Source organism: Eulemur rufifrons, chromosome 12 (assembly GCF_041146395.1).
Source record: "Eulemur rufifrons isolate Redbay chromosome 12, OSU_ERuf_1, whole genome shotgun sequence".
NCBI classification, from domain to species: Eukaryota; Metazoa; Chordata; class Mammalia; order Primates; family Lemuridae; genus Eulemur; species Eulemur rufifrons.
Window position 1 is genome coordinate 20,489,025 of NC_090994.1, and position 15,409 is coordinate 20,504,433.

Here is a 15,409-nt window from a genome sequence, read left to right on the forward strand (position 1 = left end):
TAGAAAGGGATTTTGAGGAGCCTGGAGAAAACCCCAGTCTGTAACTAAATCCTCGTTCACAGAGGCCCCTCCTTGACACACTTCTGTCTTTTATTCCTTTCCCAACTGTGAAGCCTCCAGTCTGATGGTTCTGAGGTGCTTCTGAGTCCTGAAGTCACCTGTGGTCCCCCAGACATGATCGTCACCACTCCCTTTGCGCTGACCATCCCACACTGCGCAGACGTCAGCTCCGAGCACTGGAACATCCATTTGAAGAAGAGGACACAGCAGGGCAAATGGGAGGTGAGACCCGTCTTCCTTTTTTAAACAATGGGGTGTGGGTTCCACCTATGGGACAGATGTGGCCATAATCTCCCTTAACCCAACGAATCAGCATCTTCTTGTTTTGCAAAGGGCTGGTGGCACATGTTCTATAACATCCTCCAGGTACTGGCTAGTAGTTTTTCCCCCTGATAATGGAAAAGAGAGACAAGGGGTAATGCAGTGATTTGCTGTTTCGTTTGAGAATAAATACAGTCATCAGAACCCAAACAAACATGTCCCCTTGTGGACCTGGTCACGATCTCCCCTCACTTCCTCCTATGCCATGTCCCTGTCTCAACTGCCATTACTGTGTGGCCTCTGTGAAGTTAGGAAGGAGGCTCAGGGTAGGCGGGCTGTGTTCACAAAAGAAATCGCTGTATCTGTTTTTTTTTTCTGTCCTGGGGATTATAACATAGCTATGGTTAAGTAGCCAGGAACACAATAGGTGCTTAATGTATGTTTAGTGAGCTAATGAATGCATTGAGAATTATTATCAGTGTCTGTTTCCTTGCGTCTGTGATGCATGCAGAAGGGATACCGTACAAGGAAAGAACAAAGAGAAACACGAGAAAAGAAAATGAGGACGTGTAAGGGGAGGTTCAGGACAAGGGAGACGGTCACAGCAAAGAGCAATCGCCATTGAATTACTATTTTAAGTGAAAGCTCTGATTTATCTGTCTGATAGGGCTTCCTTTATGTCCATCTGAAGCCAGTTTGCATGAAAGCAGGTGAATTATCTTATTGGAACACAATGACCTGTTCCAGCTAGACCTGGGCTCTTGCCTCCCAGGAGGTGCTTCAGGCAAAAGAAGTAAAAGGAAAGTCGTGTTTCTTTAGAAGAAGGAAATTCCCATTCGCTGCCATGGATCACGTTTACGCGGCCCAGCTATGTGTTCAAACTATTCTATTTCTTTGTTCCGGAATATATTCTGCTATTTATTCAGTCCTACTGCAACCACAGGCAGATGTCCTGGGGCACGAAGTTCCAGGGGTTTCAGAGAGCACCATGTTTGGTCCCCTTCACATTGTGTTTGGTTTTGCCTCGATCTTTAACATTTTCTTCTTCCCAGCACTTCCTTACAACTTCCTTACACCCACATGGTGTTATATCTATGCTCTCCCAAACCAGTCTCATGTGCCAAAGTTCTTATCAAGGAGGGTGCAATATTCTAGCACATCTTATCCAAATCATTTATCTAGTGGTTTCCCTTGTGAGCTATGTTGGTGGAATGAAAGAAGATAAAATGTTTGAGAGAAAATAAGCATTACCTTAAGGATAGCTAAAGAGTTTTCAGAAATAGGCCTTTGTGAAAAGATAAATAAATGTTTGCTTGTTCACATTTATATTCAGAATTTTTTAAACTCGACATGGAACAAATGATCCAGAAAGAGAACTTTGAAAGTGATTTTTGTTATTATAACCCATTAAGTAGAAACTCTGATAACCCACTGAATATAACCGTTTCTTGAACTCTTGATGTAAGCGGTTATTTTGATAGAAGAGGAACATTTAACATCAAGATAATTAGGACAATAAAAACATGCTGAAAAATGCATTTATATTTGTTTATTATGTCCTTGCAATGTAATGCTTAAGTCATGTCTTATTTTTCTGAGCTGAGAGAATTTACCATGTGTTTCCCCAACAGGAAGTGATGTCAGTGGAGGATGAATCCACATCCTGTTACTGCCTTTTGGACCCCTTTGCGTGTCACGTGCTCCTAGACAGCTTTGGAACCTATGCCCTCACTGGAGAGCCAATCACAGACTGTGCCGTGAAGCAGCTCAAGGTGGCAGTTTTTGGCTGCATGTCCTGTAACTCCCTGGATTATAACCTGAGAGTTTACTGTGTGGACAATACCCCTTGTGCATTTCAGGTGAGCCTTTTTTGCATAATTCTCCTTTCGGTGTCGTGAAAGTATGGGGTTTCCTACGGATCAGTAGCAATAGAAAATTCTATTACTGAGAGTCTGAAAAATGACCCTGTGCCACTGGTTTGACTGAGATACCTATCTCGAAGCAAGTGCCGTGTTCCTGTGTGTCCAACAGTGCAAGAGGGTTTGAGGTACGTGGCAGTGGAGAATAGAGAAAGGGTTCAATGAACATATATGGAGACCATTGTATAATAAATGATGAGACTGACTCTAAGTGTAGTCGGAATTCAGAAAACAAATGCAAATGCAACAGAGGAGCTGGAGAAGATTTTTTGAGAACTGTTTGCAAACTTTTAATAAATGCATAAGGTTTAGGAGCAAAGAGAAAGGGATACACCGTATCAAGCAGGAAAATGGCACGAGGCACAGGAACAAAAAGAGTTATTTGCTGTGCAGAGGGCAGGGAGAAAATGGCTTGAATCAACTGAAGGTCGTAGTTGGGAAACAATTATAAATCATACCTATCACCAGGTAGTCATTTTATATCCTGGACACATCGTCTATTAATTATCAGGGCTACTAGGGCAGAGATGGTTCAAGGTTCTTTTCCATTTTGGGTAGTTTTAATCATGTAAGATTCATTTTAAATTAGCTGCTCACGAAGAGAGCGAGTTTATTAATAGCAGCAAGGCTGATGCAGCCCTGCCTGTGTAAGCTTTGCCCATGTATAAATAGCACAGCTCTCCTGACATACCTCATTCCAGATCTCTGCTATTCCAGCTTTGGATCATTAAGTCCATTATGCAGAGCATTTCCTCAGTAACTAGATTTTAAGACACTGAGCTGGAAAACTCATGTTTACCAATAGAAAAGATACAACGACCTGCATCCTGAACATGAGCCAGGCAAGGTGACCCAGTGCCAGCCTGTGTTCCCAAACCTCCCCTGACTGTCTCTTAAGCAGAGCAGGTCATTATGAAGGGCACAATTAGAAAGGGGCTTCTTTGAGAGCCATGCCATCTTGTAGAGGAGGGAGCTTCAGCGTAAGTAGCTAAAATCTCATCCTCTGATTGCCATTTTATATTCTTCATCTGCTCTCCCCACACCCAGGAAGATGATTTCTCCAAGAGAAAATACATAACAGACCTTCAGGAAGCAAAAGGCAAGAATGAATGTCTACATAGAGGGGTCTATCTTGGGGTCGCTGCAACTGCTAAACAGTTGTAGAACGTGCCATGACTCAGGGTGGGTGTTTAGTAACTCAGCTAGATTTTAAAGGCTGAGTAAACTGGAGTCACCATGGAGGATGCTGGAAGATTTCCAACCTCCTGGCTCGTGTAGATAACCCACTGCCAACAACTGTGAGTTGCTCACACAGCTTGGAAGTCAGCCCTCCTAACCAGTTGGGAATTTTCTTTGAATAATGGTCTCGCTGCTGATGTATAGAGCAGCAAGACAGACATTTACCTAAAGACCTGATTCTGCGTGACTTTCAGATAATCTGTTCTCATTCCTGTTCATTGCTGCCACATTTTACAACAGCTTGGTGGTTCACAGATGAGTAGAAATTGCCGCAAAAGTCATGAAAACACGGCCCTAAACAGAGCTTTTCAAACCACTATCCATGCCTGTTGGTAATCTACCCTTGCTAGCCAGTTGCTAGGGAAAATGTAATTCCCCCTCTCATTGAATCCAAATATCTTTATTTTAGCATTTAGAGGCATTTCTTAAATTAGTAAAACTCTTTAACTGCTTGAGATCAAGGTTTTCCAGTAGAAATACGTTTACCTCCTCTTGTCCTAAAATCTCTTTACTTCCAGTGATTCTGTCTCTCTGTCTCCTATTATGGCAAATAAAGCTGATGTTACAGTTGGGTTTGGTTGTACATGTTGTGACAGCTGTCATGAGCAGAAAGACTAGGCTCCCCCCTTGGGGGTTCCGAGAGATCATCAACCTTGAGTGAATAACTTTTCTGACCCACATGTGCATGAAACAAAACTTGGAGCTTTTCTGAACGGAGACTTCCTAGGCCAGGAAATAACCATTTACTCCTTAGACTTAGTTTCTGGGTTTTGTCTCTGAAAGGATTCTGCTCTCTGAATTTTTATTTGGCTAAATGAATGTGTTCAGGACCTTCTGCACAGATTCATTTTGACCCCCTTCATGTACCAAATCATCTGCATCATATTTTTATGGCTTTACATGTGATATTTAATGAGAGGGGAAATTAGTTACTAACCCACTAAAACAGATCCACTTTCTTAAGGAAGCCTTAGCAACAGTTCACTTTTTGAACCTTTAAATTAGTATTTAGCACCCCTCCCCCAACTTGTTTTGGTGTAAGCTGAAAATATATAGTATACAGTGGTGATATTTTCTGCAACCCTTATAGAACCCTGGCTTTTTAATCAAAATTAGTAAATAGTTTTTCGTGGAGTATTTCTTCAGAAATTGCCCCTCCTGGAAGTTGTTTCAGACTGTTGTTATAAGGAAACATTTGTTGTGATTAGGAAATTGATACAAGCACAGTTGAGACAGCTGCCGTATTTATTGTAGTGCATCTCAAGGAAATGATAACAAGTGTGTGCCCAGATAGAACTGTGCTCTTAACCAAGAAAGAAGCCTGATTTAAGGGCATGGTTGCATCTTTCACTTCATTCATATCTCACTGGGAAATCACATCCCATGAAACACTTAAAAGCTCACCCACTCACTGGAAGACCTTTCTAGAAGGAACACATAGAGACCTAACACCATCTTTCCTCTCATAACTGGGTGGGAGCCAGGCAATATGGCCCCACCAAAGAAAATTCCTTTAGAGAATTTTGGTAACAAAATAGAAACATTTTCTGTCTTCAATCCTGTCCTCCTTCCCCTGTGCCTCCTGCAGGGCTGTTCTGTTTGCTTCTTATTTGCTCTGGGGGTAGCTTATCTGAATAATAGTAGCAGTTTCTTTGCATGACAAAAAACAAAATACTTCATGGAGCTGGCCTAAGACATAATGAATTGATTTTCGGATTTCCAAAGATCTGTTCTGATAAATACATCTAAAACCGTCTCTGTGGCAAATTAAGTCAGCTCAGATATGTTTATAAAAAAAATAAAAATGTCATCTGCCTGCAGGTGAGGGAAGAAAAGACTAAAGGACTTCCTGTCCTTCTTGCTTCTGGAATAATTAGAGGTGCCATTTTATTTGTGTGTGTTTGACATCACCTCCTTTGATAAATTCAAACCAAAGGTTGAGGCATGGTGATATATTTTTGAAGCAGTAACATTTTAAGACCTGGTTTTTGGTTATTGTGTTTTATTACACGCTGACACACACATGCAGCTCAAAGAAACCTTGACACAGGGAAAGAAAGGAATTAAGCACTTGTCCTATCTTATCTTAGAAAGAAAAAAACAACTATTGTTTTTTCCCTATTGCTCCCAGCACTCCTGCTGAGTACCTCTGGCATTACTCATTACTTACTTGGCATTAACGTGGATTTAGAATCTAATTTCAAAGGATTTCCTCCAGATGTAGGTCTTGTGTTTATCAATAATGCAACCTTGGAAAATATCGTACACGTAAAGCATTTAAAGGGAAACACCACAGCGACATAATTTGCGTGCATGTATGTATGTGTAAGTTCAAACAGTTTAATCTCATAAATATGTAAATTCAGCGTGCCTGTTTCGGTACCCCCGAAGCACACCTGAATATTGCTGCCTGTCTCATTAAAGCAACATAAAGAGCTCAGTGAGGCACAGAGCACACGTTTTTCCTGGCCACAGCTTCTAGAACTGGATGACTTGCAAGCCCAGTGTGAAATGATGAAGTAGAACACTTAGGAAAACCACCATCCGGAGCCTTTAGGTGCATCTGATATACAAGAAACCGGCCAGACCCTGTTTTCTAGTTTCATTATCTCAGATATCAGTTTAACAATAGAACCGGAGATTTAGCAGGAGGTCCTTGTCATATAGAAAAGGAAGGGAAAAAAAATCGAGTGAGTATCAGGCCTCCCTTTTGGGTTGATACGTCCACCATGTGAGTGATTCAGAACTAGTACAGCAGAGTTGTTGGTATCACTGATTTCCAAACCTGGCTGGGCAGCAGAATTGTCCAAGAAGCACTTAGAAATGCAGATGTCCAAGCCCAGCCCCTGGGAGAAATACAACAGGCTGAGGCATGACTAGGACAGCTATGTTAAGTGCAAGCCATTGTATTTGGAGACTCTTTTAAAGCTGGTACTCAAGAGTTTATTTCTTTAACTCTGAAGCCAATTGTGCCTCTACATATATATAAATACAGTGATTAGTTTGTTATTGGGCTTTTTCATTTTAATAATTGTTTTGTTACAGTATAATTGCTTCGCATTTTGTGCAAGATTACGAGACACTGTTAATTGTATCTAGTTGGCTCAATATGTGCAGCTTAAAGTATTAAGCTAAAAAAGCAAAAATTAGTCATGTATTTAAGTTGGGGGCCCTAAAGCAGAACTTTTTAAAAGGGACTCTTTTCTTTTGTGATAATTATAAGTAGATATCCATTTAAAAAAATCCCTAATATTCTCTATTCTTCATTTTCAGGACTGTTTCAACAATACGTATAACACTAGGGCAAATATAGACTGACTTATGTCACTTGATACATAAATCTTGCACCAATGAAAAAATATTTATGGGACAGATTTAATAACAGTCTGACCTTCACATGACTCTCTAAAAAAATATCAAGCCTAGATTAAGAAAAGGCAGGGAAATTTAGTAGGAAAACACTGAACCATGATCATGTTGCCTAGTTAGAGGCTTAGCTCTGCCATTCACCACGTGGCTTTAGGCAAAGAACTTTATGGGAGGCCTTTATGATTTCATCTGTAAATAAAGCACTTAGTGATCTAAATCTTCAATAAGTTCCCTTCTAATATGACAATTCTGTGTTGTTTCAAAATATCGAACTAGCACTGCATATGATCTTGAACGAGTCACTTCATCTGCTGGTGTCGGGGACTTCCCAGTCCACGAAAGCAAGTTAAATTTAAAGAAAAGTGGTAAACTTTAGAGAGCCTAGTTCAAATATATTTAGAAGGCTGGGCGCGGTGGCTCATGCCTGTAATACTAGCACTCTGGGAGGCCGAGCCGGGTGGATCGCTCAAGGTCAGGAGTTCAAGACCAGCCTGAGCAAGAGCGAGACCCCGTCTCTACTAAAAATAGAAAGAAACTATCTGGACAACTAAAAATATATAGAAAACATTAGCCGGGCATGGGTGGCACATGCCTGTAGTCCCGGCTACTCGGGAGACTGAGGCAGGAGGATTGCTTGAGCCCAGGAATTTAAGGTTGCTGTGAGCTAGGCTGACGCCATGGCACTCTAGCCAGGGCAAGAGAGCCAGACTCTGTCTCCGAAAAAAAAAAAAAAAAAAATATATATATATATATATATATGTATATATATTTAGAAGAGTCTGCCTGGTCATTATACTATGGCTTTAATATAGTCTTAGTAAGCACATTTCTTGCTTTTACCTATTTCTAACCTTCTACCAGAATTGCAAAAGGAGGTTAATATATTATCATATTAATTATTTTGCTTCATTATAAATAAACCCAGGTAAAGAACTGAGGCCTAAAGAAAATAAGTCATTTTCCCAAGATCACACAGAAACGTGATTAGAATCCTATGCTTCCATCTTTGGTTTATCATATTAGTGCTCTTCTGAGTGCATCAAGACCCCAGAAGAGTCTTACGCACCTTAAAACCTGGGCAACATCACTCTGAGGTAAATACAAAGTCCTCAGCAAGGCAAGCGAGAATTCACGATCGGTTCACTGCCCTCAACGCCCACCAGCTCCAGCCACACACTTCCCGCCCTAACCTTCTGTGCAGCTCTGTGTGGCCACCATGCCTCTGTACCCGCCCTGCCCTGTGTCTGTTACGTCTTCTCGCTCCTTGTTAAGTGGCTGACTCCTGTATTTACTTCGAGGTTCAGATCGAATATCACCTCCTCTAATCATCCCCTGAGTCCTTCCTGGCCTGTCCTCTCTTCTGGGTTAGGCACCCTCTGTCTTCCCTAACCTCCCATGCATATGTGTATGGCAATGCTTAGATATTATAGTATTAATATAATCATGTGCCTACTGTTCTGACCCTCTCCCTGGACTCTGAGCTCCCTAGTGGCAGAGATTGTTTCATTTCTGTGCACCCAGTGTCCAGCTCAAGTATAGCCCTGGTGGACACTTATTAAATCTCAACAGAAGAAACTAGTGACCAGCATCCATAAAAGGACTGGTGTCTCACCAAAGAGACATTTAGAATTAATTCCCTTTCCTTCCAACACCGCCTTCCCTTCCATTCCTTGAAGCCCCCACCAGACACCAGCCAGCATGTTATTGTGCCCAACTCCAAAATCCACAGTGTAATGAGTTGCCAAGCACTGGACTATCGAGTATGGTCATTGCTAGTCACATGTGGATATTGAAACTAATGAAAATGAAAAATTTAGCTCCTTAGTCACTTGGCACATTTCGAATGGTTAATAGCCACTGTGGCTAGTGGATACCAAAATGGACAACACAGATGTAGAACATTCCTTCGTCACTGCAAGTTTAGCACTGACCCAAGGGCCCCAAGAAACACCCCTCCCACAAACAATACCAAAGAGGCAGCGACAATGACATTGGAACTGAATCATTTAGTCCTGAAAAAAGATACTAGCAACTTATTAACGGTTTACGTGTACATGAAGGATAAAAGTTGGGGATGGCTTCTTCCTAGTCAGAAACGTCATTCTACTTATAGACAAGAGATTGATAAGATGACCAGTAGAGCTATTTTTACTCATTGATAATTGAAATGTTTATTGCATTTATAAATCTGTTTGCCTGCATACAATCTTTTTTAGAATCTGGGATGATTATAGGACATAAAAGATTTCAGTTTTTGCATTTCTTCTAACTCTGCAAGGAAATTATAAGTCAATTAATGGTGATTTTAAAAACGGATTTAGGGAGATCTCTAATCTTCAGTAACACCGAAAGCCTTGCCGCTATAGTAATGTAGCATTTTATAGAACATATATTTATTCTGTTATTTCATTTGTCCTACCATCTCTCTAACACAATTCTAAACACCACAAATTTGGAACCAATTAAATGGCTTACTCAATAGAATGTATGTAGATTGAGTTTGTGTTAGATTGTATTGTCTAGAGATTTTTCAGTGAAAGATACAGGAGTGTTCACCTCAGGAATCTGCTGTTTTTCTGAGCTACAACTAACCTGATCCACGACTTATTCTTTCTCGGCCTTTGGTATAATAACTTTTATGAACAGTACTACAAATAAACATGGTACGTGCACTCTGGAACATTTATTTTAACCCAGAAGAATAAATATGGGATAATGCCTGTGTTAGTGAAGAATAATTGAACGAGAGTGGGAGAAGGCTGTTCCTCCGATTATTGTGAAATATGACAGTGTGTCAGGTTGGGTACAAATACATCCCTTGATTACGGTCATATCAGAATGAAATTCATGCAATTGCGGAAACTCAACAGTATGGCAATTTGCATGGGGGCAGGGGAGATCTTTTAAAGACAGACACAGTGTGTCTGAAAGCCTAAGCAACACAAATAATAAAGAACAATTGTTTCTTTCTGACCAAGTCCTTATTAATGCAGCACCTTTTAGTAATTAGGCCTGAGGATATGGTATTATAAAGACGTATCCATTTCTAGAAGACACAGTGGTGGGTACACGCATGCGTAGAGAGAAAATATATAAGAAACTGGACATTTCACTGTTCCTGTTTTGTTTTTCCTCCCGCACAGGAAGTGGTTTCAGATGAAAGACATCAAGGTGGACAGCTACTGGAAGAACCAAAGTTGCTGCATTTCAAAGGGAATACCTTTAGCCTCCAGATCTCTGTTCTCGATATTCCCCCGTTTCTCTGGAGAATTAAACCATTCACTGCCTGCCAGGTACTGACCAAATGGGTTTCTAACAGAACAGCCTTGCTCTACCCAGCAAGCAGGTCCCAAATCCTGGTGAGCGCCTGCGCGATTTTTCCCTCCTCCTTTAAAGAAAGGATTTTGTCTCAAAACTGTCACAGAGAGGCAACAGTTTGGGCTACACACAGGCCATGAAACATAGTGTCATAAATTCACAAGATTCTAACCGATGGGGGAAAAAAATAGGTGCTTGTACGTTGGTAATGTGACATTTCTCCCCTCTTCTGTTTGAGCTGTTGCTCGGCGTGGGTTAGAGATGCCAATTTAACAGTGTAGAGCAAGGTTTGGGTATTGGTTTGTTTTTATTAAAATCGGTTCATCGTGAGACATTGTTTTAAAATGAATGTTGGTGAGAAACTTTTTAAGGATGATGATTTTGAGTTATGGAGAGCTGTGGCTGGTCGGGTGAGAACAAGAGAGTTTGTTCTTCATAGATGAAGTACTTGCTGCCAAATGAATTGGACAAGATCAGAAGAAGAAATTATTAGGTTATTAAGTATGAAATGTCCGATTTCCTTAAGTACTCAGTTTGATGGTAGATATCTCTGACATTTCACTTTGACACTTTTTGTTTTATTGTGGAGGTGCATCCTCATTTTTTTCAAACACGTCGTTTGGCTTAGTGATCATCTTTCTTTTTTTTTTTTTTTTTTAGAGCAACTTTTATGAAGCCATGGATAAGTCAAAAATTTGTGTTATTTCCAAATATGAGTTCTATCGTGGAATCAATGCAGGGCAGGCAGCTCGAAATGTTAATACAAATTGAAAAGCAGAGAAAAATCCCTTTTTTAGACTCCTTATATAAATATCTAAAGATACTTACATATCATTGTCCACATGTCTCTTTAGTTTTGGGGATCTTTTTTTGTTTTATTTTTTTTTTTAACATGGCAGGGAAATTTGGAATCTCTTTGTATCATTTTTAGGGATTTTGACTACATGCTTATCATGAAAAGATCTCTTAACCTGTGACAAGTATTGTCATCGTAAGCAGCCAGCATCAACTGTGCTTCAAGTGACAGGACGTGTCCCTAACTCTGGAAAAGCTGTGGGTGGACTCGCATTGATCTGGAATCACAGGATGCTTTCGGCTTCTTTGTTCTGCCCATGAGCATAACGTGCAGAGTCCTGTGGGTTTTTTAACCTTTCCATCCTTGCAGCATTCAAAAAAAAAAAAAAAAAAAACTGTACACAGGTATACCAGCTTGTCAGAATGGGAACAAGCCAAGTCACAAAGAAAAAAACCTTGAGTGCCCCATCATAGTTAGAAAAAAGTTAAACCACCAACCCGTCTAACTTCTAAAAATCAGGATTTTCAGATTTAACAAGGGCTACATTTTTCTGTGTATTTTTTTTCAGGCTTCTCGTTACCTTGGGATCTGCCCATCTCTGTATAGTTTTAGCATATTCAAGACAGCATCAACATCTCTTATGGGCCTGAACAATTTTTGGGGGGGTGGGGTTGGGGCACATGCGGTAATTTCCTGATGGAGAGAGGTTTTCCATGAATGAATGGATCGTTTATGACGTGACGTGCAAGACATCGGTCTCTTTGTTTTCCAGTAAGCAGGATTCAAAGTTTCTAGTCCAGATTGAACTTGAGAGTACTGTTAAACCAAGTCCTGATAGGCATGCAAATTCCTCTGTATTAATATTTACAGGTTATAAGGACCTTGTTTCACTGGGTCTGATGCAAGTGACTCAGTCCAAAATGAACTATTAAGTTTAATGCTTGGAGATAAAAAATATCAGATGAAAGAACCATTACTCGCAGCAGCACTTAAACAATAATTCCGACACCAAGGATACCAAAGACAGCCCCAGGCAGAAGAGGCTCAGGGGGCTAAGTGCCTACCAACTTCAGAGGATGCAGCAGGACCGGCCAAAACTGGAGGGCATTGGCTGGCCAACAAGCTTTACTGCTGGAATGGGTTGGATTGCATAGAGATGGTGAACGTGTATAAATATTTGCCTATTGTAATTGAGCATAGTTTGAAAGAGTCTTGGAAGGCCGAGAAACAAGTTAATTTCCTCTGCATCAGGAGGCTTGCCACTGAGTTTTCTTTTTCCACTTCATTTTCTTACCCCAAATGGCTTGTGTGACTGCGTACAGCGTTTGGCTGAATGGCCGTGCTGTGTTTTCTCCGGGCGTTAGATGTCAGCACTTTGGGGAGGGTTTGTGTTCAGCCTGCTTGAACGTCACGTAGAACATCATGTGCGCCGACAGACTGGGCCTGGATAATGGAGAATGGCTTTTTGTTTAAGCTTAGTGGTTAGGAACCAACAGGGCCTCTTTCTTGTTATCCCAGAGAGCTAGAAAATCGCACAATTCTTGACGTCATTTCTAGATCTCTCCTTCAATGGCTGAATCTCCATGTCATCTTCCAACTTAATCCACGGAAGACCTCTGGTAGCATTGTCTTCCTGTTCCCCTCTCTCTTTCTCTAACATCAAATCAAGGACCTGGGAGTCGACATATGACGATTGCTACCCAAACCCTACTCTGCAAGGAGGTCTTCCTTCCTGTTTTCTTCTGGGAAAGGTGGAATTTCCCAGGAAGGTACCCAGTGTACAGAATGTTTGCCCTCTCAGACATCAACAAACTGCATGAGAAATGTTTTTAGAAGGGTGTGAGTTCAAGGTTGGGTCCAGAGCTATGTGACGAGAGCCCACAATAGAAGGACCGACTAGATTCTGCATCTTGTTGGTTTGGGTTCTGGAGGGTTACACCTTATGGAGAGTTATGCCACATACAGCCCTGATTGCTCGTGAAGCCAGCTGGGATGGGTGGGAGGGTAACTAAAGGCTGCATTAGCTTTCCGGAGATCTTCAGTAGCGCCCCCTGGCCTTGGTTCAAAGAGAAACTGAGGCCCACGATGCTAGGACCCCCAAATAAACAACTCCTTATTCCCCATTTTCTTCTCAGGCTTTAAGACTCCAGTGCAATGAGGGAGATGCTATTGTCTGCCCTGGAGAATTAGCAACCCTCCTCTGGGAGCTAAGTAACTCTGCTCTCAGTAGGTTCCAGGGACCTGAGAGCTACTAAATCACAGTTGCCATTATTCCTTGCTGGATGTGGGGAAGCTGCAATAAACATAACACTATCAATTATTATTTTTTTTTTAAATCCAACAAAACACAAAGTCAAGTTGTCACCTCCCTAGAATAGAAGCATCTGTCTTTTCAGCGTGCTATGTGTCTTGGAGAAGCCAGTGTCTGTCTCCCGCTAGGATGTGATTTACATCCTCTCCATCTGCTAGGAACCTAATTATAATGGGAATCAAAATGAAAACATTTCCGGAATCCTTTAAACACCCATAACTTTGCCACACTTTGCCGTCTCCTTGTACTTTCCTCTCAGTTCAGTGAGGATGGTGGTGTGTTTTTGTTTTGTTTTGGGTTTTGGTTTTTTGAATAAATGAAAGCAAAGATGATTGCCCTGAAAACACACTAATCACAGTGCTTCTAATTCTATTATTTTTAAATGTTTTGTTGAGCACAATTGGGAGCTGCTACTCAAGTCAACAATAAAAAAAAATATTCCTTTGATACTGTCTTAAAATCAGGCTTTTTAAATGTTTTGATTGTGTGCAGTGGAATGGAAAGAGAAAAGAGGATTTTTGTGTGTGTGCTGAGTCCCATCAAGGAAAAATGATCTCTGCCATGGGCATCACTCTCTTAACTTTTCTTCCAGTATTTTTAGGAGAAAATACAGGAAATCTAGCAACTGAGACCAGAGAAGACACTTTTAAATAAGTGGTCAGTGCCATTTTCTTAGGAAGGTAAATATTACCCAAGAATTCAAATCTATTGCAGAAAACGCCGGTTTGCTTCAGAGCTGGGCCTTGACCTCGCCTCTTACTAGCCCTGAAGTCCAAGCACTCGCGTTACACTATAATGACTCAAATTTTCCATTTTAGAAAACAAAAACCTCCTTAGCCGAGTTAGGCAAAAGCACCTGTTAACCACAGTGCCCTACGTTATAGTTACTTTTATTGAAAGGCATGGTGCAAAGTAATTCTACAAAAATGTACTGGTTTGAAAAAGATAGTTCATTTGATGGCTGTAAAAATAAGAATGGAGAGACTAAGTACAGGACAACAGATAGTGGAAGCCTTTTAGGCCAGACAGGAGAGTAGGGTTAACATGGCAGCCACCAAGGGGCCATTGTGGCCACCCCTACCACAAGCAAAGGAACCATGTGATAAATGCAGAGTTCCTAGGTGGCCTGATCACACCCATGATTAGAGGTAAAAGAGAGACCATGATGCTATTCCCTGAAGAATACCAATCAATTGCTTTTGTTTCCCTCTTCCATGAAGCCCAACGCCCTCACTAGCTCTGTCTGGTAGAGACTGAGGCAGAAAGACCGGTCAGTAGTTGACTGCAGTTAGCCATAACGAAGTGTGATGGGCACTGGAAAGTTGGAGAAGAGTGGCAACGGGAGGGAGATGGTGATAGTTTCCAAAAGGTAAAGTTGCCAGAGAAGTAAAGACCAAATAAAATGATGTGTCGTGCTCAAGAGTATACTGCCAGGGATTGAGGAGCATGAGCTATTAATAGAGACCAGAGATGTTGTGATTGGAGCCCTCCGCGGGGAGATGGCAGCTGGGCATGTGTGGGCAGGTGGGACCTTGCTGAGTACAGTAGGCAGAGAGAGAAGTGTAGGAGGCTGAGATGTGGAGGAAGATGTGGCCTGGTTTGCATAACAGAAGAAGGCTCAGGAGGAGAAAGGGGGAAAGAGTCGGATTAGACAACAAGGAGAAATGGCCGAACTTGTAAGTGCATCTTATGGTACAGGCGAAAAGCCATTTGGGAGTGTTTTAGGGAAAGTGACTTCCTCTAAGAGTTGCCAGGAGTCCCTATGGATCGGAAGTGCCCTCCGCTGCAGAGTCTACTACAGGAGGTAAGGAGAGGAGATCATAAGTAAAACTTCTTGCATGAAGAGAAAGTGGGAAAAAGATACCGTTAAATGAACCTGTGCTGTTGACTAGTAGAACAAGCAACTTGTGTTCCAGCGAAAAGCTTCCTTGGTGATCGTTAGCTTAGTGCTGCGTCCAGCATGTTCCCAAGATGACAGCGTCCCTGGGGAAGTCACTAGTGGCGCCTTTCACTGTTGCCCAACTCCTATATCAGTTTGTAAGAGAAGTTCTTCAAATCAAAGGGTATCGTTTGGTCACGAAGACAGAAAGCACTCAAGGTATGTCAACCAAGGGGAAATTCAATCAAAGGATTTAG

The 15,409-nt window shown here is 41.4% G+C and overlaps 1 protein-coding gene across 2 annotated transcripts in view; it reads left to right on the plus strand.

Annotated features, from left to right (window-relative positions):
* The window catches only part of UNC5D (unc-5 netrin receptor D), a 497,786-nt gene that overhangs the window by 455,638 nt on the left and 26,739 nt on the right, over positions 1-15,409 (plus strand). For both annotated transcript variants that reach the window (XM_069485257.1, XM_069485258.1), the window contains 3 exons: positions 114-282; positions 1,953-2,180; positions 9,992-10,141. In XM_069485257.1, coding sequence (XP_069341358.1) covers positions 114-282; positions 1,953-2,180; positions 9,992-10,141 — 547 coding nt within the window. The remainder of the gene's footprint in view (positions 1-113; positions 283-1,952; positions 2,181-9,991; positions 10,142-15,409) is intronic.